General features: G+C 54.0%; 1 protein-coding gene across 1 annotated transcript; it reads right to left on the bottom strand.

The window, feature by feature from the left end:
- Positions 1 to 10,285: 10,285 nt before the first annotated feature.
- On the bottom strand, positions 10,286 to 25,486 carry LOC128844716 (deoxyribonuclease-1-like). The gene is made up of 9 exons (XM_054042664.1): positions 25,400 to 25,486; positions 23,920 to 24,067; positions 21,452 to 21,540; positions 19,104 to 19,187; positions 18,318 to 18,433; positions 16,828 to 16,940; positions 15,395 to 15,549; positions 14,065 to 14,161; positions 10,286 to 11,707 (listed from the first exon to the last, which is right to left on the bottom strand). The coding sequence occupies exons 2-9, from the start codon at positions 24,064 to 24,066 to the stop codon at positions 11,654 to 11,656; spliced, it is 855 nt and encodes a 284-aa protein (XP_053898639.1). The 5' UTR covers position 24,067; positions 25,400 to 25,486; the 3' UTR covers positions 10,286 to 11,653.
- Positions 25,487 to 25,817: the final 331 nt, after the last annotated feature.

Raw genomic sequence — 25,817 nt, 5'->3', positions numbered from 1 at the left:
AGAGGAGAGGGGGTGGAAAACCCCGGGAGAAACCCACTCTTACACTCTCATGCCCAGGGCCTCACGCTCCTCAGGTGAGCCTGCCAGCTTCCATCTAGCAAGGGGAACAGACACCTGAGTGGCGCTCTTCTCCACACATCACACATGGAGAGCTCTGAGTCGCTCACTCCCTGGGGAATTCGCCACCTCGTTCTGCCCAGCGGAGACCAACACTCACTTCCCACATCCAGTGTAATAGTAACACCTAGCTCTTCTGTAGAGCTTTTACAAAGGGAGTATCATTAGCTCCATGCTACAGGTGGGGAAACTGAGGCAAAGAGCGGCTACAGCGACTTGTCAAAGGTCGCCCAGTGGCAGAGGAGCGGTAGATCAGTGCTCTCTATCCACTAGGCTATACTACCTCTCACAGGAGGCAGAACGCAGGTACCTCCAAGTAACTTGCACGGTTCCAACCAGCACACACTCACTTTTCTTCCCTGGCTCTGCCAGGCACCTCCTGGCATGTCGCCCTGCTCCCTACTGGGGTTGGGCCCTGCTGGGTTCCCTGCTTTCTACTAGATTTGACTGTGCCATCAGCAGGTCCCATCAGCTCACCAGTCACTGCTCTGGCAGGCTGCTTGCGAGTGTCCTGACCCCACTCACATTCCTCTTAGCCTCTCACCATGCTCAGAATTGGCCATAGGTCCCCATCAGTTGCTTTACCCGCCTCTCACCATCTCCACAATCTCCATCCCTCCCTTCTGCACTCTCCCTTCCCAAGGGCTCTGAGAGACACCACGTGCTCGGAAGAAAGCAGGGCTGGCTCCGCACCATCACATCAGGCTAGTGGTGAAGCTTTAGGGCTCCTTCCTGAACGGTTTTCCCCCAGCCTGTGGCTCCCTGACCCATATTCCTGTGGCTAGCGTTTGACAAGGGCTGCAGAGTCAGTCTGGCTCCAGGCCTTTGCTGTAGACACACAGTTTGTGATGTGGTATGCAAAGCTTCCGATCAGCGCCACTGCCTCTGATGACATATGGCCCCATCCTGCTCCTGTGGAAGCCAACGGGAACTCCAAGGGGAGCAGCGTCAGGCCAACGCTGAGTGAGTCTGACAATCCCACCTGTAAACCACAATCCCCTATGATGTGTGTGACGACTGTCGCCACCTTGGCTGCCCCCCGGGACCACCAGAGCTAACCGCCCCACTCCTGGCAGCTTGCTCTGTAGCTGGGGCTGGAGTAGACTCGCACCTGCTGCGGATCGGGCACCCTCTGCCCCTGTGTGCACTAACTGCTTTCCTTTGGCCTATGGAGTCATAGACACCCCTATAGCATTCCTAGAGTGGAAGGATTCTATTACAGAGACGTCCCTGTGGAGAAAGGAAAATACTTGCCCTGTATCTGGTCTCTGCAGGTGAGCAACTTAAAAGGACCCACATCCTCCCACCCACCTCCTTCCCTGCTCACCCTGAGAGTGGCTCCTTTAGCTGCTGGTCCATGTGCACTCTCTTTTGGTCAGGCAGGAACTGCGAGTTGCATGTACTGGGACTGTTGTGCCAAGCGCCAAGCACCAGCACCATCTCACCTGGGGCCTGGTCCGGCAGGGTCAAGTGCCCTCCTCACTGCATTGGGTCCTGCTTGTGCTTCTCCATGTTGCAGTAAAGCCCATGACACAGAGGAGGGGAATCTGTTCTAAACCCGTGAATCCCGCAGGACCAGCCCGGGCTGGCCAGGAACTTTGGGAGCCAGGGAGGGGTTTCAATGCCTAGTTTCAGAGAAGTTGGAGGGTTACCCCAGGGCTGAGTTGCTAAGGTTTGTAACGTGCTCACAGCTCAGATCCTTAGTCCCGCTTGGGATGGGACAGCCTCTGAAAGGGCCATTGGCGCCGGCTCCAAATCTGGTGAGTCTGCCAGAGCCATACCATGCTCTGCCTCTCCCCCACCTCACCTGAGAGTCCCTGGGCATGTTAATGTGCCCCACGTGAGGGAGGGGGAAGCTGTTCCCACTGCCACAGGGAGGAGCTGAGGCCACCCACATTGTTAAAATGGCCTCTAATTTGGCACCTTGATTTTTATGTTCAGGTACCTAGATTCCTAGTGAACGAGCTCCCACTCAGCCCAGGCCTGAGGCACAAAAAGCTGGACACCAAAGTGAGAGATCGCTTGTGACAATTTGGACCTAAGTGACTTAGCCAAGGTCAGACAGTGAATCCGGGCAGGGCTGGAAATAGACTCCAGGACTCCTGTGCCCAGATCTAACCATTAGCCACCCTGGCCACCAAGTCCCTGCCCCAAGGAGCTGAACAGATACAAGAGCCAGGGGAGGGAGGGATAGAACATACCCCGTGTCCACTGAGCACGTCCTTTCTTACTCATCCGCTAATGGAGCAGCCCAGGAGGTGTTGTAATGCTTGTAGGTGTGGGTGCTTTCCCAGGCAACACTCGCAGGACAGGGTTCAATTATCATTGACAAATACAGCTGACGAGACGCTGGCATGTCCCTGGGAAGGGAGGGGCGGCAGAAGGCTGTCAGTCTGGCACTGCGTAGTGCTGGCTGGCCATCTAGTACAGGCCCAGACAACATCTGGGGCCAAGGTTCCTGGCGGAGGTTCCAGGAGGTGCCTGCCCTTGGTGCTTGCAAAGCCTATGCACATACAACACCTCAAAGCAAGGATGGGCTGGTGCTTACGGGATGGGGCTGTTAGATCTTGCCTCCAGCTCAGCTACAGACCTTGGGCAAGTCAATTCCTCTCTGTGCATGGCGACCCCATCTGTAACTGGGGCAGATAATACCCACCCGCCTGAGCGACGGTCCTGGCTGGGCACAGCCAGAGCCCTGGGCCGTCGTCAGGGCTGTGTGGCAAGGAAGTGGGTTGCTAAGGCATGGTCAGTGCCTGGGGAGATGGGGTGTGGTTTCTGTGCCTGCCTTGCTCTGCCAGCTACTGATGCCAGCCAGGCACAGTGGTGGATGCCGTAGGAATAACGGAGAGGGGCAGGTTAGATTTGATTACAGTGAGTCTAGACAGGGCCGGCTCCAGGCACCAGCCCACCAAGCTTGTGCTTGGGGTGGCACCTGGAGGGGGGGTGGCGCGGTGCTCCGGCCGCCGGGGAGAGCGGGGCCACGGCCGGGGCTCACCGCCCTCCCCCCGGCGCTCTGGCCGCCGGGGACAGCGGAGCCCCGTGCGGGCTCGCCGCCCTCCCCCCGGCGCTCTGGCCGCCGGGGAGAGTGGAGCCCCGACGGGGACTCGCCGCCCTCCCCCCGGTGCTCTGGCCGCCGGGGAGAGCGGAGCCCCGACCGGGCTTTCCGCCCTCCCTCCGGCGCTCTGGCCGTTGGGGAGAGCGGAGCCCCGGCCGGGGCTCGCTGCCCTCCCCCCGGGGCTCCGGCCGCCCTCCCCTGCCGCGTTGGGGGTGGGGGCGGCCAGAGGCTTTTTTGCCTGGGGCGGCAAAAAAGCCAGAGCCGGCCCTGAGTCTAGGAGCCATGGTGAGTAAAGACTGTGGCTCACGTTGACGTTGGCCAGGCACCCTCCACAACTGCTTGAGGACTTACGGTATCACCAGGTGTCAGCGTCCCCTACCAATCAACCTCTCTGCTACCTCCCCCCAGGAGGAGCTCCTCTCCGCCAGCTTGCCTCCAGGCCCCAGTAGGGGAGAAAAGTGGGGGATCCCAGTGCCAGCTCCACCTGGGGCTGGTGCTAGGGTGGAGCTGGATTTCATCAGGCTGATGGTGACACTGGAGCCTCACCCTTCTGCCCAGCTCTGCTCCTGGCTGCACAGAGCTGCTGAGCAGAGGAGGGAAAAGACTGAGAGGCATCACAGGGACGGAGCAGCCACCCAGGCCCATGCCACAGAGCACTGCAATTCCTGCCCATCTTCTGGGGCCTGCAGGTGTGTCAGCAGCACCAGAGAGCTCAGCATTCCTAGCCATGCCCAGCATCTGGAGAGGACCCTCCTCCTCTCTGGCACTAGTGCTGCTCCTGTCCTGTGGGCCTGCTGCAGCTGGCCTGCCACACCCAGCCCCAAGGTCCCTCCCTGCTAGAGGTGGCTGGGGGGACAGCTGGCTGGGATTCTAGAGGCCAGGGCTGGGTTCTTTAGCAGAGACCTGCCCACAGCTGTCGCCAGCCGCTCGCCCCCTCTGAGGAAGGCATCACTGATGCCTTCCAGGAGGGGGCCAGGTATAAGGATAAGGCCTTTTCCTGTAGCCATATTCTAAAGCCTAAAGCCTTTGTCTGCAGCCATATTAGGAGAGCAGCAGCCATTAGCTGAGGCCTTGTCTACACTGCCACTTTACAGCGCTGCAACTGTCTCACTCAGGGGTGTGAAAAAACACCCCCCTGAGCACTGCAAGTTTCAGTGCTGTAACGTGGCAGTTCACAGTGCACAGGCGCTGGTAGCTACTCCCCTCGTGGGGGTGGGTTTTTTACAGTGCTGGGACTACACAGTCACATTAAGGACAGCACTGTAACGTGGCTAGTGAAGACATACCATGAGAAGCAGGAAGTCACATCTTCACATTCCATCTAAATTACATTAAAACAATGTAGTATCAGGCTGTAAAAAGGAGATCCTGTCCTAATAGTACCCACTATTACCAGCTAAAGAAACAGATCTTAAGATGGCTAAAGAAAACTTAGTTTGACAGCATTCAGTCTGGCAAGAAATCACTTATCAATAGTTGTGGTTGTGAAATCCTCACTTCTTTATTGTTTTATCTTTATGGTCACTTCTCTGTTGTTTGTCTGTATGATCTTGTCTGGTTCTTTGATAGATTCTGTCTGTTACATAATTAATTTTGCTAGGTATAAATTAATTAAGATGGTGGGATAGGATTGGTTAGAGAATTTTGTTAAAATATGTTAGGATTGGTTAGTAAAATTTTAGTATAATGATTGCTTAAGGTATAGCTAAGCAGGACTCAATTTTCACTATATAAACTGAGATCCAAACAGAAGTTCGTCGGGAACCAACTCCAGGACACAGCCCTAAGACCAGAGCTTCCAGACCTCAACACTCTGCCAATGATACCATGCAGATGGACTGGATCCTGACTGGCCATCAAGAAAAGTTCATCTGTCTTATTGGAAGTGGTGAGCACTGTATGTGTAGCATGTGCATTCTGTTTTTTGGTGATTATTAATAAATAGAGGGTAAGTAGGATATTACTGTGTAAGGTAAAGGAGTGTAAGGTTATGCCTGAGCCCATGGAAGGGTAAGGGTGTGTGTCTAAATTAAGAGGAATAGCCTGTATTTGCATACCCACGCGTACTCTGCCTAGGGGATCAGCAGCTAGTACAAGGGATGTTAAGAAAAAGAGAACGTGTGTGTAAATATATTGTGTAAATATGTGAGGTTTTAAGGTAGGGTTACCATATCTAACAAATAAAAAAAGAGGACCCTCAACGGGCCCCGACCCCGCCCATTTCCCCACCCCCACCCCCACCCCAACTCTGCCCCCTCCTCCCTCCCACTCCCAGCCACGCGGAAAGGGCTTCCCGAGCGCTACCGGCTTCACGGTTTGCCGGGCAGCCCCCAGACCCTGCGCCCCCGGCCGGCGCTTCCCCAGCGCAGCTGGAGCCCGGGAGGGGAAGCGCCCAGCCGGGGGCGCAGGGTCTGGAGGCTGCCCGGCAAACCGTGAAGCCGGTAGCGCTTGGGCTTTGGGCAGCTCCCTTGCCTCCAGACCCTGCGCCCCCAGCTGGGCACTTCCCCTCCCAGGCTCCGGCGGCGCAGGGTCTGGAGGCATGGGGGCTGCCCGAAGCCGGTAGTGCTCGGGCAGCCCGGCTCTTAAACAGAGCCAAAGAGTCAGGGGAGGAGCAGAGCCGCCATTTTCCCGGACATGTTCGGCTTTTTGGCAATTCCCCCCGGACGGGGGTTTGAGTGCCGAAAAGCCGGACATGTCCGGGGAAAAGAGGACGTATGGTAACCCTATTTAAGGACCTAAATCAACACTCCTGGTTTGTAAAACTCTTGTTTTGTAGGTTTAAGATTAATTGGTTTGGTTTTGTTTTAAATAATACCACTAAAAATCCATTTGAATCTTTCATTCAATGATGCAAAACTAACAGACCCTTTTTGCCAGACATGGGTAAGTGTTGACTCCTCAGGGAGTCTCCCACAGGGCAGGACTGAGGCTCATGTGGAGGAAGCTTGTCCTTGGGAGATGGAAAGCTTTTGGCACCAACGTCTTTCAGCAGCAGGGGCTGCCCTGGAGTGGGGACAATGTCTCAAAGCTACCGGCACATGAGCATTTGTGGATCTGTGTGGTCCCCAGTTTGGGATGCTCGGTACCCAACATAGGCACCACCACATGGCTGGCTGTGGGCATGTGGCAACATCGCTGAGAGGCAGGTGCTACTGCCAGCATCAAACACGTACAGACAGGCTCTAGGTGTGTGTGTGAGGGTGTGTATGTATATAGGTGTGTATGGGTGTGTGACGTTATTGATATAATCTGGGACCATATAGAACATGGTTGCAACCAAGGTCCTGTAGTGGCACCAAATCTTATATAAAGGGGGTCAAATGAGTTGTCGTAGACAAGGTTATGGTTTGCTGGTTATGATTATGCTGTCTATATGTGTGTAACAATTTTGTAGTTGAAGTTATGAATATTGGCTCTATACTGTCTGTATGGCAAACTTATGCTATGCTTCTGGGTGACATCCCAGACAAGTTGGTGTTAGCTCTGCCTAGCCTGCTTGATGGCCCATTAAGGATCATCAGCTATACAGTTGACCCATTGAGAGAAGGCAGATACGCCTTGTAACTCAGCAAAGTATGCAGGGACTGGCCCATGTGACTCCAGACTCCATTTTGCTGTAATTTTCCACAGTAAGGACAAAGAGGTGTTCTTACACCTGGAAAAGACTATAAAAGGCTGCTGCAGCTCCTCTATCTTTTCTTCAATCCTGCTTCATAGCTCTGGAGGAACTTTGCTACAAACTGAAGCTTTGAACAAAGGACTGAGGACCCATCCCAGCGGGGGATGTATTCCAGAGACTTGATTTGAACCTGCAGTTTCTATCACTGCTACAAGCCTGAACCAAGAACTTTGCCATTACTGTATGTTATTGATTCCATTTAACCAATTCTAACTCTCATCTCTATCTTTTTCCTTTTATGAATAAACCTTTAGATTTTAGATTCTAAAGGATTTGCTACAGCGTGATTTGTGAATAAGATCTGATTTGTATATTGACCTGGGTCTGGGGCTTGGTCCTTTGGGATTGAGAGAACCTTTTTCTTTTATTGGGGTATTGGTTTTCATAACCATTTGTCCCCATAACGAGTGGCACTAGTGGTGACACTGGGAAACTTGAGTGTATAAGGGAATTGCTTGTGTGACTTGTGGTTAGCCAGTGGGGTGAGACCAAAGTCCTCTTAGTCTGGCTGGTTTGGTTTGCCTTAGAAGTGGAAAAACCCCAGCCTTGGGCTGTAACTGCCCTGTTTTAAGTGATTTGTCCTGAATTGGCCCTCTCAGTTGGGTCCCGCCAGAACCGCATCATTACAGGGTGTGTAAAAGCCTGGGTCTGAATGAGCTCTCCCTCCCATCTATTGATGAACTTGGGGGGAAAGACCTCAGGAATAGCCTGTATTTGCATAGCCACGCCTACTCTGCCTAGGGGATCAGCAGCTAGGCCTGCTTTGCCAAAGTGATCAGTTTTAGCTCTTTTGGTTTAAAATTCACTTTAGCTTTGAACGCAGGAGTGAGGAAATGTTGTTATCCTGATTGTATGAATAAGAGGCAGCAGAACTGTATTTATCATGCCTTGACTAAGGCAGTCACCCTAACTGTAGCAGGGGGTTGTGATGCTAAATGCAAGTGAAAGGCAGAGGGAGATGGGAACAGATGCTCTTAGGTGGTGGTGGGGATTCTGTGTAGGTAGTTTAGATCATATTTGACACCCCCCCCCCTCCAGTGTTTAAAGATAGAGCTCATCCAAATGAATCGAGAGTCTTTGTTTCTCCTGAGTGATTGCTAGGGCTAAAATCACTGATGAATAGGTCCAGGGGGCTTAACCTTAGACCTGGTGTGACAGACAGCCCAGAGGTTGCAGCAGCAGTCAGGTTCCCTACCGCCTGGTGAAATCACTCAGAACTGGGCTAAGTGGTGGAAATTCAGAACGTGGCATCGCAGCTAGACACAGGGGCAGCAGTGAGTGGCAGGCAGCAGTAGCAGCGGTAGCAGTAGAGGCATTGCTTGACCCCTGACCCCATCAGGGGTGGGTGGTGAACCCATGTGAATGCTCCCCTGAATTCTGGGACTATGCTGACATGGGACAACCAGTTGTGAATGGGGAACAGCAGAGGGAAAGCGGAGTGCTGTGTTAAAGGAATATTCGTCTGTCGGACTTCCACACGGCAAGGTAGAAAACAGAGGCAAGGATATGGTGGGGTGGGAGGTTACTTATTGTTTGCACGCTTTTGACTCATTGGTGCGGGGTTTCCCCAAATTCATGCAGAGGTCCCTCTCCCTATTAATGAATGTTTGCTTTGCCTCTTTACGGGCCCGGGAGCGTGTGTGTGTGGAGGTAGTTTCCCCAGATTTCTAGGTAGGGGCTTGAGCCAGATTTGGTTTTGTAATGTTAGAAGAACCCCTAGATATAGAACCCAGCCCTTGGTGCTACTGACACCCCCTGGCACAAGGGTTATGTGCTGGTGTCCAAGTCTGCCATAGCCGAATGCGAACAGTCTCCACTGCCACCTAGAGGGCAAGGGAGATGTAGCAGGAAACTCGTTCCAGTAACAAAGATCATGGACATGGGAGAGAAGAAATGACTAGTTTTTTCCCATTTTTTCCTGTCACAAGGAATAAAGAACACAAGAATGGCCACACTGGGTCAGACCAATGGTCCAGCTGACCTAGTATCCTGTCTTCCGACAGTGGCCAATCCAGATACTTCAGAGGGAATGAACAGAACAGGCAATCATCGAGTGATCCATCCCATGTTGTCTACTCCCAGCTTTTGGCAAATAGAGGCTAGCGACACTCAGAGCATGGGGTTGCATCCCTGCCCATCCTGGCTCAGTGGGATATTTTGGTGCCTTATTTAATATATTAGAAGAATCATCAGTCATGGTTTAATTTGTTCTAAAATAAAACATTTTGTAACATGGCAGTAAAACCCTAGCAGCTGTGTGGCCACACACACACACACACACACTGCACCACACATACACTGCACTAATGAACTCCAGCTCCCCTAGCACCCCGAAGGCTCTCCCAGATGCTAGGTAACCCCCAAATAAACAGGATGCTCACAGCAGCCTAGACGGAGGTTGGTTTCATTCACTCAGGGCCACCGCTGAGCTGTTCTGGGGGCTCTCCATGCATTGGGGAGCTGAGTGACTGACTGCAATAGACAGAAGCATTCCCACTACATGCCCAGTGAGCCACATGCCTCCCCCATCCCAAATCCTGTCCTGTTCCCACAGTCACAGTCTAGTCCCTTCCCTCCTGGGTCTGAGCTGTAGTCTTGCAGTTGCAGAAGCATTTGTTGAATAGGGACCCTGCCATGAGCAGAGAAATGCCCCTCATTACAGAATCTGGCAGTTCAGATGGCAGAGGCCTTCAAGAGCATAAATGACCCCCCAAAAAACACTCCAAATCAGATACAGATGGATCCATTTGATTCTCCGGGCCCTTTGATTACATACTGATTGCATGTAATAGAATCAAAGTGCAGATGACCAGCACTCCCCCTTATTATTCCATATTATATACATAGTGTCATTAGTGCAGGTGGGGGATTATAAAAGGCAGGCAGTATTAGACACAGAATAGAATCTCTGCCACAAAATCAGGATGGGACACCACCACAAACGCTGTCCTGTAGGGAATGACTCCATGCAGACAGACAGTTACAAGAACAGTCAGGTTCACGGAGTTCATGGAGGACAGGTCCCAATGACTATTAGGTCACGGATGCAACCCCATGCTCTAGGTGTCCCATAACCTCTGACTGCCAGATGCTGGGACTGGACAACAGGGCATGGATCACTCTACAATTGCCCTGTTCTGTTCATTCTCTCTGAAGCATCTGGCACCAGCCACTGTCTGAAGATAGGATACTGGATACTAGATGGGTCATTGTTCTGACCAAGTGTGGCCATTCTTATGTTCCATGTTAAGTGTTCAGAGTTCATGAGCCAGGCCTCCCAAATCATGAGAGAGAAAAAATAATCAGTGGTAGGTTCCGTTTGTTGGCCTGGTGGGGTTTGAGCACTGAGAGGTCAATCACATCTTCCAGCTTTTCTCCACATGCATGAAGGCAGGACCCTGGCCCTTTTAATGAAAGCCAAGATTCCTCTATAATCACATGACTCCAAGAGCTAGGGCTTTATGAAAAACAGCAGATATCACGCGACTTGAGAGTTGACCTCTAGCCAATCAAGCATTTATAAAACTGCTCCTCATTCATTCTATGTTAATTGCTGTCATAACTATAAAGGGAAGGGTAACAGCCCTCCTGTGTACCATACTATAATCCCTCCTGGCCAGAGACACCAAAATCCTTTTACTTGTAAAGGGTTAAGAAGCTCAGGTAACCTGGCTGACACCTGACCCAAAGGACCAATAAAGGGACAAGATACTTACAAATCTTGGTGGGGGGAAGGCTTTTGTTTGTGCTCTTTGTTTTGGTGGAGTTTGCTCTTGGGACTAAGACATCAATCCAGGCTCTCCAAATCTTTCTGAACAAGTCTCTCATATTTCAAACTTGTAAGTACAGCCAGGCAAGGCGTGGTAGTTTTATCTTTGTTTTCTCAACTTGTAAATGTACCTTTTACTAGGGTGTTTATCTCTGTTTGCTGTAACTTTGAACCTAAGGCTAGAGGGGGGTCCTCTGGGCTCTTTAAGTTTGATTACCCTGTAAAGTTATTTTCCATCCTGATTTTACAGAGATGATTTTTACCTTTTTCTTTAATTAAAAGCCTTCTTTTTAAGAACCTGATTGATTTTTCCTTGTTTTTAGATCCAAGGGGGTTGGATCTTGATCCACCAGGAGTTGGTGGGAGAAAGGAGGGGGGATGGTTAATTTCTCCTTGTTTTAAGATCCAAGGGGCTTGGATCTGTATTCACCAGGGAATTGGTGAAGAGTCTCTCAAGGCTACCCAGGGAAGGGAATTAGCACATTGGGAGTGGTGGCAGCGAACCAGATCTAAGCTGGTAGTTAAGCTTAGAAGTTTTCATGCAGGCCCCCACATCTGTATCCTAAAGTTCAGAGAGGGGAAGGAGCCTTGACAATTGCACATACCCATTGGCCACAAAATCAGCTCCCCCCCAGCCCTGTTGCCCAGCATAACACTCCAGGATGCCCCGAGACCAAAGATTTCAAAGCTTACTAACTACATTGCATGAACGAATCTCCCAATGGCATGGCATGGATGTGCCAGTTATCCAAGTACCCAGTAAGTGACACTGGTGGGCCATTCGATGCAGCACCTAGAGAGATGGGTTTGTGACCAGCCATGAGGATGTGCCAGGAGCAGCAGGTAGATGCCAGGAGGCTGGTATTTGGCTATAATCGTAGATGCTGAGGTTCAGTCTTGGGAGCTCGTCTGAAGGCGTTGGTGCTGCAGCCAGCAGCAGCCAAAGGGACTATGAATGTGGTAGAAGTTGCTTTGCTGGTAGCTACTTCTCCTGGCTTAGCAGGGGATGGAGCAAGGCAGGAGCAGGTGAGCCTCAGCGAGCCCTCAGAGTCACTTCCACCGGGAAATGGTCGCTGACGGCAAGGGCCTGGACACAAACGGGAGAAATCACAGAGCCTAAGTTGTGGGGCTGCTCAGCAGGCATCAGCTACAGGTTGTCCATGACCTCGTGTCATGGCTCCTGTTGTCACATGGATCCTGGCAATTCCAGAGGTGCAGCAGGAGGCAGAATGGGCTAATGGACAGAGCATGTGTCTAGATCTCTTCCGTGCCCTGATAGCGATTCATTGCATGGCCTTGGGCAAATCATCCAACCTCTCCAGGCCTCAGTTTCCCCAACTGTACAATGGGGATAATGCTGACCTTCCCTATCACAGGGCTCTGCCAGGGTGAGTCAATTAACATTAATGAGGTGGTCTGAGATCCTCCTATGCAAGGTGACTCGTTGTCAAATGCAGGGCTCCTGTTAGCTCCCTGCCTTTGGGGAGGACAGTGCCCTGCATGGTTTTAGATTAGCTCCCAGGCGGCATTCCCATCAGGAGCGTGAGCGCAAACCAGGGGAAGCCTGGCCTGTGCTCATCCCATGGACATCGAGGCCAGCAGCACGCGCCGAACAGGAGGCCAATGCAAGAATGAGCCAAGGCTCCACAGCTCCTCCCTCGAGCTCAGAGCCCTCTACAGAGGTGAAATTGAGGTATGGAGCGGTGAGGAGACTTGGCCATGCAATTCAAGCGTAAGGCTTAACTGTCTCCTGCCCTGCGCCTTGGGGAGTCATTCAGACCAGTGCAAAGATTGTGTAAAATGCTTCCAGCCTGAGCTGGCCTGGCGCGTGTTACCGTCACTTCACACAACCACTCTAACCAACCACACAAGGAGAAGGTCCTGGGCTGCCAGGCCCTCGGCCTCTCGACGCCCCTTCCTGCGCCCTAGCCACTGAGCCATGCTGCCTACACAGCGCCCCCAAGAGCGTTGCCTCCTTTATGCAGCCTACACGCATACAAAACACAGCCACAGTCCCCAGGGGAGATGGCCTCCCGAGGGGCTGAATGGTTCTGTGCAGTGAGCCCCCTGCGTGACGCCTGAGTGGTGGCATCCAATCAGGTAAGAGCACAGGATGCATGAGCTGCAGTGGATGGCATTGCCGAGAGGAGAGCCAAGACCTCAGTGTAATTCACCCTCTAATTCCCCAGCGCTGTGAAAGGAGCAGCCAGAGTCTCCTCTCTCACCTACACCCAGAGGCGCCAACTTTTATTTTTCCCAAGGGGTCCCCCACTCCTGCTCTGCCCTGAAGCCCTGCCCCCATTCCACCCCTTTCCCCAAGACCTCGCCTTCACTTCACCTCTTCCTGCCCCCACGCCACCCCTGCTCTGAGGCCCCCACCCGCCTGCCACTCGCTGCTCTCCACTCTCCTCCAGCCGCCAAACAGCTGTTTGGCTGCACCGCCTATCAGCTGTTTGGCGGCATCTCCATCAGCTGTTTGGCAGTGCCCCGGATTAGTTGAATGGGGGCACCGCCGAACAGCTGTGGCTGGTGGGTGCTGAGCACCCACTATTTTTTTTCCATGGGTGGTCCAGTCCCGTAGCACCCACGGAATCGGCGCCTATGGCTATACCAGTTTACAGCTGGTCCGCCAAGAAAAATGGTTACCCCAGTGAGAGAGCAGGATCAGGCCTGGGGTTTTAACCAATGGCAGGGGCTAACTGCAGGTGTGGGGAGATTATACACAATGTCCATAAGAAATTATACACAATGTCCATGGCCACTAGCCACCACCAGCTGGGGCGGAGCGAGCTGTACAGCATAGAGCCAGCAGGGCCCTCCAGGTGGAAATGCTGTGTCCTGGCCAGGGGGCGATGTAACTATGTCTGGGTCCCGTCATCCTGCCCTTTGGGCAGTCAGTGACGCCATAGTCAAATGCATGTGAATGGCTGCCCTGCAGATCCTGCGCTCTTACCCTGCCCCTGCACTCGCTCTGCACAAGGTGCAGGACAATGGAGAATCAGGCCTGTAGGGTCTCCAGCCTCGTCTACACCCACAAGCCGCACCCCTTTTGCCCCCTAGTGTGGATGGAGTTAGACTGGTCTAAAAGTGCTTACCCCGGGATAGCTCTTCCCATCTGGGAAGGGGAATAAGCTATCCAGCCCCTTTATATTGGTATAAGTGCATCCACACGAGTTCCTGCCTCTGTAACTACAGCAGTAAAAAATCACACTCCAAACCCACACAGTTATAGCAGGACACCTGTTTGTAGAGCAGGCCTTAGTGTAGCTGAGTTAGACTAGCCTTTAACTCTGGGAGACTCCCTGCAAAGCTCGGTGCAGTGATCTTTGAGCTTGGCCCCAGTCCTGACCAGCTGTCGCTGTCCCCTGGCTAGCTAGCAGCTATTGTCTCTGCTCACAGCTAGCTGCTCTGTGTGCATGCAGGCAGGTTGTCAGCTTCACTTACATCCTCGCGCTGCAGGTGGAAAGTCTCCTGGAAGTTGTTGACCTTGGCAGATCTGGCCACCATACAGCGCTGCAGCTCAGAGCCACTCGCCACGATCCTGTGACACGCCACAAGGGACTAGGGTTAAACACTGCACTTCTCGGGCAGCTGGGCTTCAGGGTCACACCCTGCAGGGAATGCCCTCGCCTGCCCCAGAGCCAGGCTGGAGCCCAGGGCCAGCGATGGCAGCGCTGCTGGTGGGGTTCCTCACCAGCTTCCCTGAGTAGCGGAGCCAGGGAGAGTGCTGGGGGGAGCTGACAGGGTGGCTTAGTTTGTGCAGTCCTGGGGGGGAAATCCATCTCCCCAGCAGCCAGACCCCCGAGAGCAACCCTGGGCTCTCAGCTAGCTCCATCTGGTGCAGGACCTGCGCTCAGTGGAGGCAGGTGACAGCTGAATGTGGGGAAGTGAAACTGACAGGAAACCGCCATATGCAGGGCCAAGTTCCAGTGGCACCTGATTCCAGAACCTTCTGAGAGAGTGGGGCGGCCTATCGCACCTGGGTGTGTGGGGAGCACGCCCACAGCACTGCACATGGCAATCAGGGTTAATGAGTGCCCTGGCTGGACTACAGACAGGCTCTCTGGGGTCTGTGCCAGAGGCTGTGGTTTTCCACAGCTGAGGTGGTCTCTGAGTATTCCCAGATGTGGTCCTATGAGTGATGGCCTTCTGTGCTAGGGCACTGCCCACCTGCAGCCCTCTCCTTGTCCCTTTTTTGGTGTCCCCAGGGCTGACACTGGCTGCGCTGGTCTGTCTCTTGGGGCTGCTGTTATTCCTATATCTGAGGCACCGTGGCGCTCATGAGGTACCCTCCTGCCAGGTGACTGCATTGCTGAGAGGCCGGCAGCCCCAGGGACTGAAACCCATACTGGCTGGTGGGACAGACACAGCCTTGGCAGTGGCAGCGCAGGCTCCCCTGACACCCCACTGCCCATCTGCCTCAGCACCGGCCCAACCCCCAAGGGCTGACCGAGAACCCCCCTGGGTCATATAGCCCTGGGCTTCTCCCAGGGTTGGCTCCAGGATTTTTGCCGCCCCAAGCAGCCCCCCCAAAAAAGCCGCGATCGCAATCTGCGGCACTTCAGTGGGAGGTCCTTCACTCCAAGTGGGAGTAAGGGACCCTCCGCCGAATTGCCGCCGAATAGCTGGACGTGCCGCCCCCCTTCGGAGTGGCCACCCCAAGCACCTGCTTGCTAAGCTGGTGCCTGGAGCCGGCCCTGGCTTCTCCATACAGCTGCCAAGCACAGGCACAGTAGTGGCACTAGGGATGATCAGCAGCAGCAGCTCTCCTCACCGGTCGTAGGCGCAGTCTGTGTACGACACGGTGGTGTCTGCACTGTCCGGGATGAGCCACTGGAAGGCGTCGCTGGTTCGCAGGCGGATTGAAGGCCAGTCCTGTGGCCCAACGTAGGAGCAGTCGGCGTTGAAGTCTCCCAGGAAAAGGATGTTCTGCCAAGGAAGTGCCAGTGAGGGGGGACCCAGCCAGACCAACCCCCACACCTAGCACATGTGCAAGGCAAGAACCTCACACATGGCAGCCTCCCCAAGCCCTTCACTCTGGAGTGTCTCAGGCAGCCCCGCCAGTGCCACAAGCTGTCTCGCTGGTAACCACTGCTCTCCTTGGCTGTGGCTGTCTTTGTGGCTAAGGCAGGGGCAGGAGCTGACACAGGATGGTCTGGGGGTCTGTCACTCCCTCTCGCCGTTCTGCTGGTTCCTTCTCAGCACAGCGGGGTTGTCTTCTCTGGGGCCGGGGTCATGAGGCTTTCCTTGCGCTCAGGTACACTGTGAGGTCCCGGCACTGCAATGACCTGAGCCTGTGGGGCTGACACTTCATCTGCAGAGCAGGGGCAGCATAGGCTGGGCCCCCATGCCTCCTGCTGATGTACCCAGCCCTGCCCTGGAGAGAGCAGCTCTGGGGAGGCAGCACAGTGCAGGTGCCCGGGCTCTGGTACCAAGACCACCCCTAGGGTGACGTGCTGTGTGCACCTCCCTGGCTCAATGTCATCAGGGAACAGCTGGCTTCGGTCACCACTGCCCTGGACCTGGTGCCAGCAGGCGAAAGGGCCTACAGCCCATTCCTGATTGCTCTAGCCATCGGCACACTGGGACTGTGCTGTCCAGGCTGAGTGGCAGAACCCATCGATTTAGCTGGAAGCAGGTCCAGGATCCTCGTTCGCCATCCATGTGATGAGACCCTGGCAGAGAAGTGGGAAGGAGCCCGCATCTCCCCACCCTTGGGCACTCTGCCCACGGTGGGGCTGGGGCTGAGCAAACAGCGACCATGGGAAGACAAGGGTCCCAGAGGGGTTGTGTGATGGGGAGGGGTGTGGCTCTGAGGCCTACAGGCCTAGGGCTGAAGGGGTTGGGGGCAGTGCAGATGGGCCTCTCTGCTCCACAGCTTTGTTTGACACAAATCAGCATGTGGATATGGACGAAGGGGGATTTGCTTCCCCAGAGGGGAACCCTGATGGTTAGCTCCAGAGCTCAGTGCCCAGCCGCATCAAGTGGGCATGGCTGTTCCCGGTAACCTGCACTGGCCCAGGCAGCCAGAGCGGCTCTGCCCTGGAAGTGGGGGGTCAGCATGAGTAATAGACTAGCCAGCACCTTCTACAGCCAACATCCCATCCAGGCAGCAGCAGCCTCAGACAAGACAAGCGGGGGGAGGGAACACCAGTGAGTTCATTCACCCGGCAGGCGCTGGGTTTGCACCCGGATACATCTGCTTACGTCAGTCCCCCACTTGTCAATGACATCTAAGTAGACATCGTAGAGGGCGTCGATCTCTGCCACAGCCTCGCTGGGGGGTGTATGCAGGGGCACCAGGACAAACTCCTGCACCTCTGCAGAGACACAAGTTACACAGACAGCCATTTTCTGTGCGCACACAGAGCTGTCACCCATCACCCCTGCTATCTCTCTCTCTCACACACACACACACACACACGGCACTGTTCCATTCTGGGGTTCCCAAGACCATGCTCTCCGTGTGGACATTTCCCCTCCCACTCAGAATCAGGCAGGACTGGGACTTGAACCGGGGTCTTCCATTACTCATGCTCGCTCTATTGTCTCTTGGCAGTTCCCACAGTGCTAGCAGCTCCAGTCAGCTGCACTAGCCTCTCCCAGTCCCTCTGCACCTGGGCGCTGCCCTCCTGGGTCAGCACCACTCACAAAGGTGCTCCTGGTTGGTTTTGTGCCAAAGCAGCAGCTGTCAAAGGAAGCTGCAGAGCAGGGGGTTAGTTGCCAGTGAAGTCTCTGGGCTGGGCTGCCACTGGCCAGGACTGTCGCTGCTTCTCCCCAGCTGCTCTGAGTTCAGCCCCCATGAGAATGGCTGCCGTGGGGTTTGTACGTCAGGGCACAGCCACCCTTCCCCTCCCTCGGCCTTGTGACCAAACCGTACCCCAAGGAGCAATGGGATCATGGGCTGGAGGAGGGGTGGGTATACTCTCAGCCCGGTGAACCCCCGTGACCCCCAAGCTGAGCTCTGGGTCCCAACTGCACCTGGCTCTACAGTGAGCTGAACTGATCCCTGGCTGCTGACCCCCAGCCCAGGCACGCACTCCCCAAGCCAGCACCCAGACCCACACCCATTGGGGACTGCAGGGCTTGAACCCTGGTCCACAGGGGGCTTCAGCACCAGTGAGCGCCAACCCACCCCCCACTGACCTGCTAAGTGGTGTCAGAGTAGGAACTGAACTCCGCGCAGTCCTGGACTCCCTGCTTCACTGCAACTATATAAACCCAGCACAGGAACAGGAAACTGCCCGTGCAGCCAGGATCTTCCTGCTCAGGGCTGCTTTCCCTGCCATATCTGTTTCTGCTACCTGCTAATGAGCTCCTGGTAACCTGGCCCTGCCTGACCCCAGACTTCGGTTTGCCCTCTGGACCTGTTGCAGATGTTGACCTCCTGGTATCAGACTGGCTTTGATGCCCGATGCTGCTCTGACTACTAGGTCAGGCTGCCTACATACCAGTCAGAATAAGTCCCCAGGCCCGGATCCAGCCCCACGCTCCCCCTATTTGGATCTAGGCCTGTCTCTGAGTTGAAGCATCATTCCCAAAGACTTTGCCAAACTCTCCATGGTAATGTTCTTTGTTTCCTGGCGGGAGGGATCAGCGTGTGGGGGAGCAGGGGTTTCTCTAGCTAGCTGCAGGATGGCCTGGGGTGCTGCTGCTCCCAGTGCCATAGGGCAGAGAGATCCCTGGGCCCCGCTTACCTGTGTAGGGGGAGGAGAACTTCACGATGAAGGGCTCCCTGCTGAAGGTGTCGTTCCCGCAGGGCTCACAGCCATCATCATAGTAGTAACTGTCCACCACCGACACCATATCCGTCCTGCCAGGAGGAGAGATGGAATGAGCACACACAGTCACGTGGTTCCACTCTGGGATGGGCCCTGGTGCACCCAGGGTAGGTGGCCAGGTGCCCGGTTTTCTGTCAGAAAGTCCGTTTGAAAAGGGGACCTGACAGAATCCGGTCAGATCTACTGACCGGACACCCAATGTCTGGTTACTGCAGGCCGGGTAGGCGCCAAGTCATCACCCACATCAGCCCTTATTTAGCCAGGGCCACCTCCTACCTGCATCAGGTGGCTGCAGCTCCAAGCACCAGCAAAGCAAGTGAGTCCCTCCTGACCCGGGTAGAGGGGTGGGAGGGGAAAAGCAGCGAGCAGAGTGACTGGAGGGAGGGTGGAAGAGGAGTTGACAGGGGCAGGGCATCAGGGGAAAGAGACATGGAAGGGGCGGGGCCTTGGGGAAGAGGCATGGCAGAGGTGGGGCCTCAGGGGAAGAGATGGGGCAGGGTGTGGTCTCAGTGGAAGGAGCGGGGCTGGGGAGGTTCCATTTTTTAAATATTACCAAGTTGGCAACCCTAGCCCAGGGGCCTGCATGCAGAGAGCAGCAGTGGCTGGGCAGGAGACGCAAAAGCGTGGGGGATGCCCTGGACATCACCTGAGGTGAAAACACCTAGTATTGTCACTAGCTCTGACTGTTTGCTGGATCCTTACCTGTAAATGAAGAGGTACTGCTCCTTGTAGGAGGTCTGGCCCAGGGGCTCGCTGACCACGTAGCTGTATGGCTGCAGAGATGCCCTAGAGTGAGGGCGTCAGAGAAGCCAGCAGTGAGGCCAATGCCGGAGCAGGGAGGGCCGTGCACACGTCCAGCACATCTCCCTGCTCTGCACCACCTCCCACCATTCCCATCCCACCCCTAGTTGATTTCCCAGCCAGCGTAGGAATGACCCTGCCTGCTTTACGGCTGAGACATCTCCCTCCATGCAGGCCCCTTGCCACTCTGTTCCAGGAAGCCAGGCTTGGGGGAGGGGGGGTGCCTCAGGGAGCATCTTTCCCATGTGGCCCCTTCAATATGTAGGCTGGCTTGACATGAGTAATTGGACATGGGTGAGGCCTTATTTCTTGGGAGACAGGATTAGGGAGGTAAATGGAGCAGCAGGCTGGAAACAGACTGTTGGTGCTGGCTAAAGTAAGGGGGGACCCTCAGGGAACAACTGACAAAGGACAAGATAACAATGGGTAAGCGAAGCTTGGAAGGTGAGCTGAGGCAAAGAGAATGTTGTGCAAGGACAGTGCATGCTGTACAGGGATTGGGTCCCCCAAACGGGTGATGCAATGGCATGTGTACATGTCTATAAAAAGGAAGGTTGCTGGGTCACTTTGGATGGGTGGTACTGGTACGCCCCATCCTCACCCCTTCCACTTGAGTCTGATCAACTCAGCATAGCTTCGCTTTAGGCCCAACAAAGAGACCTGAGTGGCGGGAATGGAGTTGAACTGAGTTCTTGGGAAGCTGAGTGGAAGAGGTCTTATGGGAACCCCTCCACCACAGAGGTCCTGAGCGCCTGTGACGCCCTCCACGTCAGGGACATCTGCAGGTGGCCTCAGCTCTCATACGACCACCAACAGAATCAGACCTTGCTGGTGTCGTATTACCCCTGGCCTGAAGCTGTAGATCTGTCCGCTGTACTTCCCAAGCCCATTCCAACCCTCTCCGCCCCTTTGACAAGCTTCTCCTGAGGGGTTGGTGGCCCCTGTCCCTGGTCACCAATTCACACCCATATGGTAGAGTCCAGTTCTGACCTCACACCGGTTTCACACTGGATTGCCTCCATTGGCTGTAATGGAGTTACCCCTCATTTATACCTGAGTACGTGAGATCAGAATCAGTGTATACAGTCACTTTGCACTGGTGTAAATGGCTGCACCATGCCCTGCTCCATATCTGCACCTTGCTGATGTCCTCAGGGAGTTCTGCGCTCCTCTGTTTGTGCTGTCTTTTGTATATAGGGTTATTGCCCTGAAATGTGCCACCCTGGTACCACTGTACCCCGTGTCATGCTCGCTTTGTGAGAATGGCGGCGTGTGGCACCAGGCAGGGATGCCCCAGGTCCCGTCTCGTGTATGTGCCTTTTGGTGGTGAAAAGTTCCAGAGGCCCATGAAGGTGTCTGTGATGTGGTGTTCGCCCCAGACTGGCCAGTAAGGGGTTAACAGAGCCCTAGGGATGCTGCATGAAAAGCAGCCAATAGGAGAGGGGTTGCGAGGAGTGGCCAGTCAGGGACTGGCAGGCCCATATAAAAGAACCTCAGAGCAGAGCAGGGTCAGTAGCTGACTGGAACCTGAGGAGGGAGAACTGTGTCTAGAGTTGGCTGCAACCTGGTAGCACCTTGGACACAGCAGTGCAGGCAGGAACCTGGGGAGAAGAGAAGGAGCTCCGGATAGGCTGCTGAGACTGAGGAAGGGGCTGTGGCTGCAGGGAAGTGGCCCAGGGAAATGTAGGGATAGTAAAGGCAAAGGAATGCAGTAAGTGACTGTGGTTTGGAGGGTCCCTGGGCTGGGACCCAGAGCAGAGTGTGAGTCTGGGTCCTTCCACTCACCACTGGGAAAGTGGCAGGACTATTGAGGAGGTAAACCTCTTCTGGAAAGGGGGAACCCAGATAGTGATATGGCTGGAGGGCTGAGCCACAAAGAAGATGCTGTGGTACCTGATGCTGCAAGAGGGGTTGCAGGTGGACTGTGGCTGAAGTGAAGGGGTGCAGACCATGGATGGGGGTGTTGGCCTTGAGCTAATCCTCAGAGTGACCAGGAGGAGGTGCTGGACCAGTGGTGAGTGATGCTCCCCATGACACTGTCACTGAGTCAATTATGCCAGAACCACCTGCAGAGCCACAGCTCCAGCACTCGCTTCATCTAAGCTGCTGCGGACAGCAATGGAGCCTTCCCTGTGTGGCTGGCTGGGTGTTGCACCCGAAGGGGCCTTGTTTATACCTGCTCTAAAACACTCCAGACCACAGCAATGTTTTAGGCTCCTCCCCCTCTTCCATGTAGGTTTGGAAAGCACCTGTTGAGCTGGTCCATCAGTTTCCTGATGGCACTCTGATCAGAGTCACGGACCTCCTGCACCACAGCGATGTCGTATGTCTGCACAATCTGGGGGAAACACAAAGCGCCGTGCTGTGAAGCTGAGCCTGGTGCAGGCTGCGTGTGCAGTGCCTAACACCCCTCACCTTTCTCCCCAGCTTCCCTTAGAGATGCACAAACACTGTGAAAATCAGTGAGAACACCCAGCAAAATCCCAGGCTGCAGCCAGCCACCAGAAGGGTGGTGTCCCCAGGGCTGACATGCCACTTCAACCACCAGCTGAGCTGGGTATTTACCTCTCTTCTGCTGCAGTGCATGAGCTGGGGGGAAAGAGGTGAGCCCTGGGGTGAGTTAGATGGGGAAACAGAGGAGAACAGGAGGAAATGGCAGCTTTCAGACTGCAGCTGTTCCAGAAGGGTTCGAAATCAGCCAGCAGGATCCTAACAGAGCAGAGACCAACCCAGCAGTGATTGCAGAGGATGAGTTTCACTGCCATGGGGAATGCCAACCAGGCTGCCAGGGTTACCCTCTGTCTGTCTCTAAAAACACTGGAATCTGAAGTGGTGATAGATAGATATAGATAATGGTCCATCTAGCCCCGTATCCTGGTGCCAGATGCTTCAGAGGGAATGAACAGAACAGGGTAATTATTGAGTGATCCATCCCAGTTTCTGGCAGTCATCAGCCACACAGTCCCCTATAACACTGAAGTGAAACCAAGGTCCCAGATAGATATGTAAGCAGGGGAATGGTCCCGCTATTGGAGGGATCTTTCCTGGCTTATACATTACCCCAGTGAAGTGGACTAGCGAAAGGATCTGAGTCTTCGCTCCCACTTCCTTTACCCAGAGGCCTGCCTGACCTCGAGGGCTCCGCTTCCACTCTCCTGTGTGTCAGAGTCCTCGTAACCCCAACAAGGCTGGGCCCAGAATTCCTGGGGGTCTTGATCCCCCAACCTTGTTGTGGTCACTTAGGGCAGGGGCTAGGGTGTTCCCACTCTGGGGTGCTCTCTGCACTGGATGCTTCCCTGACCCACTGATCATTGCATACAGTTCAAAGTAAATACAGTTTATTAAACAGCAATCAATTATAAGGGGAAAAAATGGGAAAGGTTAGAGGAAAACATGTCACCCTGCTCTGTGGCACAGGGGCATCACAACCAGCATCTCTGGAATGTAAGAGAAGTTCAGTCTGTTTCTCACAAGTCCCAGGCCTCCTTCTCAAGCCCTGGCTGTGCTGCAGGGATGTTGCGGGTCGGACACTTGCTCTGGTGGTGGCCACACGCCCTCAGGCTTTAGGTGGCAGGACCCTTCTTCCCAGCATCGCCCCCGCCTCTTGGCTGGGGGCATCTCCCTGTGTTGGCCCCACTGCCCAGGGTCCCCGGTGCTCTCCCCAGCTGCTCACCACATTCGGCTCCGGACTGCCCCAGCCTCAGCTCTAGCTCCACTCTGCCTCAGCACTGCTGGTGCTCTGCCTCCAGCTCCCAGGGCTGCTTCTCTGGCCCCTCTGGCTCTGGTTGCTGCAGCTCTGCCCCCAGCACAGGTCTGCTCTGTGGGCTGCTTCTGTAACTCTGCTTCCCGGGCTGCTTTTCTGGCCCCTCTGGCTGGCACAGCTATGCTCCCCAGCTCAACTTGAGCCCCTGCTCTCCCCTTAGCTTGGCCCCACTCTCTGACCCAGGCAATTGCAGCTCACCTAGAGGATGGGATTCCCCTGGCCTCCTGACTCTCTGATTAGCTGCCCACCCTGTCAATCAGGCTGACCTGGAGCATTGCCTCTCCCCATTGTTCCTGGGGACTGTCAGTCTCAGGGTCCTGATTTCCCATCGACCCTTCCCCTTTTAGTGCTGGGAGCTAGCAACCAAAACACCCCCACTGAGTGTTAGTAAGGGGACAACAGTCCCCTTACATAGGGTGACCAGACAGCAAATGTGAAAAAATGGGACAGGGGGTGGGGGGTAATAGGTGCCTATATAAGAAAAAGTCCCAAAAAATGGGACATCTGGTCACTCTACCCTTACAGATAGATGATTGATCAATCTATATATCTATCCAGGACCTTGCTTTCACTTCTCAGTGTTATAGGGCACAGTGTAGCTGGAAAGTGTCTCCCCACAGGGGTTTCTGGGCAGGGCTCAGATAGGCTGTCTCCACTTGTAACCGAGAGGTCTAGGGCATAACCACCATGGAGGAGCCACTAACCAGCTTTACCATGTCTTAGCCAATCAGGCTGGAGTATGCAGAAAAACAACCCCAGCATTTGGCCCTTCACCACTGCCCTTTCAGTTGGGTTTCTAAGTAGCCTTCAGCCCAAGTGATAGCATACTCTCCAGGCCCACAGAAAACACACTTCTGAGAGCCCCTGGGCCAGCTGTTTGATAGAATCCTGGGCACCCCCAGTTCCCAAGAACTGCTGGTATGTGGGACCTCTCCCCAACCCCCCAGCACTCACGTTCACGATGATGCCTGCAATGGTCTCATTGGACAGCTTGCTGTCTCCAAAAGTCCTGATGTTGAAAGCGCAGATTCTCAGGGTGGCGGCTGTGTGCAGCACGTAGGCCAGGGACAGCAAGGCCAGTGCTGGCCTCATGGCCCCCATCCTGCAGGGAGGAAGGGAAGCAAAGCCTCAAAGGATTGGCAGAGAGGTTAGTTACAGTAAGAACTGCCTCGCCTGTCCCCAGTCACTGTGCCATGCAGCCATGTTACCTGTGCCAGGTAACAATCTTGAAAGCAGTCCCTGAGATTCCCCCTTCCTTGGAGTTCGCCCTCACCAACATTTGCCCTTGAGACTCCCTGGATTCATCTTCCCAATGTCACTCAGCCCGAGAGAAAGGCTCGATTGTTTAGCAGAGGGATGGGGGTGGGAGGGGGAGTGCTGGCTGATGCTGCAGGATACTTCCGTGCAGTTCTCAGTTCACCTGTGCCACTGGATTAACACAGGGTCATTCCCTGAACATCCTACACAGGTGAAATGCCCATTGAAATTCATGGAGCCAATCCTGATGCACCGACTCCAGTAAACCCAGCCATACCCCCCAGCACCCTATGCCAGCACTGTCACTTCCACCTACACAGCTGTCAGGGGAATGATTCCCCATGCTCCCGTTAAAATATCTCACACGCTCATTCAAAGGTCATTGCTTTCGACACCTCTATAAGAGAGCTCCCTCCCCGTGCACCCTTCCATCCTGACAATTGTGTGGTACCTTCAGTAGAAGATCACCACTGTTTTGCCACCACCTTGTGTTGGCCCTCTGATTGGTGTCCCAAGACACTAGATGGTACACGTGGTTCTTACACATAAAGGGTGAAGTCTTGGCTCCATTGAATCAATGGGAATTTTGCTATTGACTTCGATGGGGCTAGGATTTCACCCAAGGTGTTTGTAAATATAAGAGAAATGCTACACACCCTTTTCTACTCTCTTTATTCAGGCCATGCCTAGGCTACGGGTGCTACAATGGCACAGCTATGGTGTTGCAGCTGTGCTACTGTAGTGGAGCAGCTTCCTACAGCGACGGAAGGGGTTTTTCCATCACTGTAGGGAATCCACCTCTCTGCATAGCAGTAGCTAGGGTGACAGAAGAATTCTTTTGTTGACCTAACAACGTCTACACCGGGGATTGGGTCATCATAGCTGTAGCACTCAGGGGTGTGAATTTCTCACACACACCCCCTGAGTGCTGTAAATATACAGACCTAACTTTTCAGTACAAAACTTCCACTGAAGTAAGGAGGTCAGGATCAGGGCCTATAGGGAAGTACTATAATCCAGAAAACATATATCTCCTCAACGACTGTTAATTGGCTGGTTTACCCAAGCTGAAGATTTGGCCTTAGATACTGTCTGTGGAGAAAAATCTGATCTCCAGAAAATTAGTTGGTACACCCGAAGTCTACATCTGTAAGAAAGAAATGAAAGTGCAACTTACCTTTGATGTTGCTCCGTACGCCCCACGGAAAGCAGAAGTTCCCTGGCCCCTATTTATGAAAGTTTGTGAAGTCCTGACTTTGCCAAGGGGGGACTCCACTGTTTGCTCAAGGGCTGGTATAGGCTCCATATGGTCATTTTCAGGAAAGCAAAGGTTTGCTCAGTGAAAAAATAGCTCTTCCTATCGGAGTTGATAACGATATCTGCAGCCATGGGGTCCAACATAACTCTAGGAAACGATGCTAATCAATAGCAACAGCCCTTGTGGTGGCAGAGAAAAACTTGAAAACACAAACCCAGAAGGCTCAAAAATCACAACGTCAATAGAAAGAACCTAGCATTGATTATTCTTTAAAAATCTCATGATTTTTAAAGAATAATCTCATGAGATTTTGGGGCCTGACACATGATTTTTGAAT

The sequence above is a fragment of the Malaclemys terrapin genome, chromosome 10, assembly GCF_027887155.1.
Source record: "Malaclemys terrapin pileata isolate rMalTer1 chromosome 10, rMalTer1.hap1, whole genome shotgun sequence".
Taxonomy (NCBI): domain Eukaryota; kingdom Metazoa; phylum Chordata; order Testudines; family Emydidae; genus Malaclemys; species Malaclemys terrapin.
Note: the sequence above shows the minus strand (reverse complement) of the source record. Positions and strands in the feature narration are given on the sequence as shown.

Excerpts from the sequence above, each read along its gene's own strand:
- LOC128844716 (XM_054042664.1), bottom strand. The coding sequence starts at position 24,066 with ATGGGGGCCATGAGGCCAGCACTGGCCTTGCTGTCCCTGGCCTACGTG. Across the intron at positions 21,541-23,919 it reads TTGCAGGCATCATCGTGAAC|ATTGTGCAGACATACGACAT; the intron begins GTGAGTGCTGGG and ends TGTTTCCCCCAG. Across the intron at positions 19,188-21,451 it reads CTGATGGACCAGCTCAACAG|GGCATCTCTGCAGCCATACA; the intron begins GTGCTTTCCAAA and ends CCCTCACTCTAG.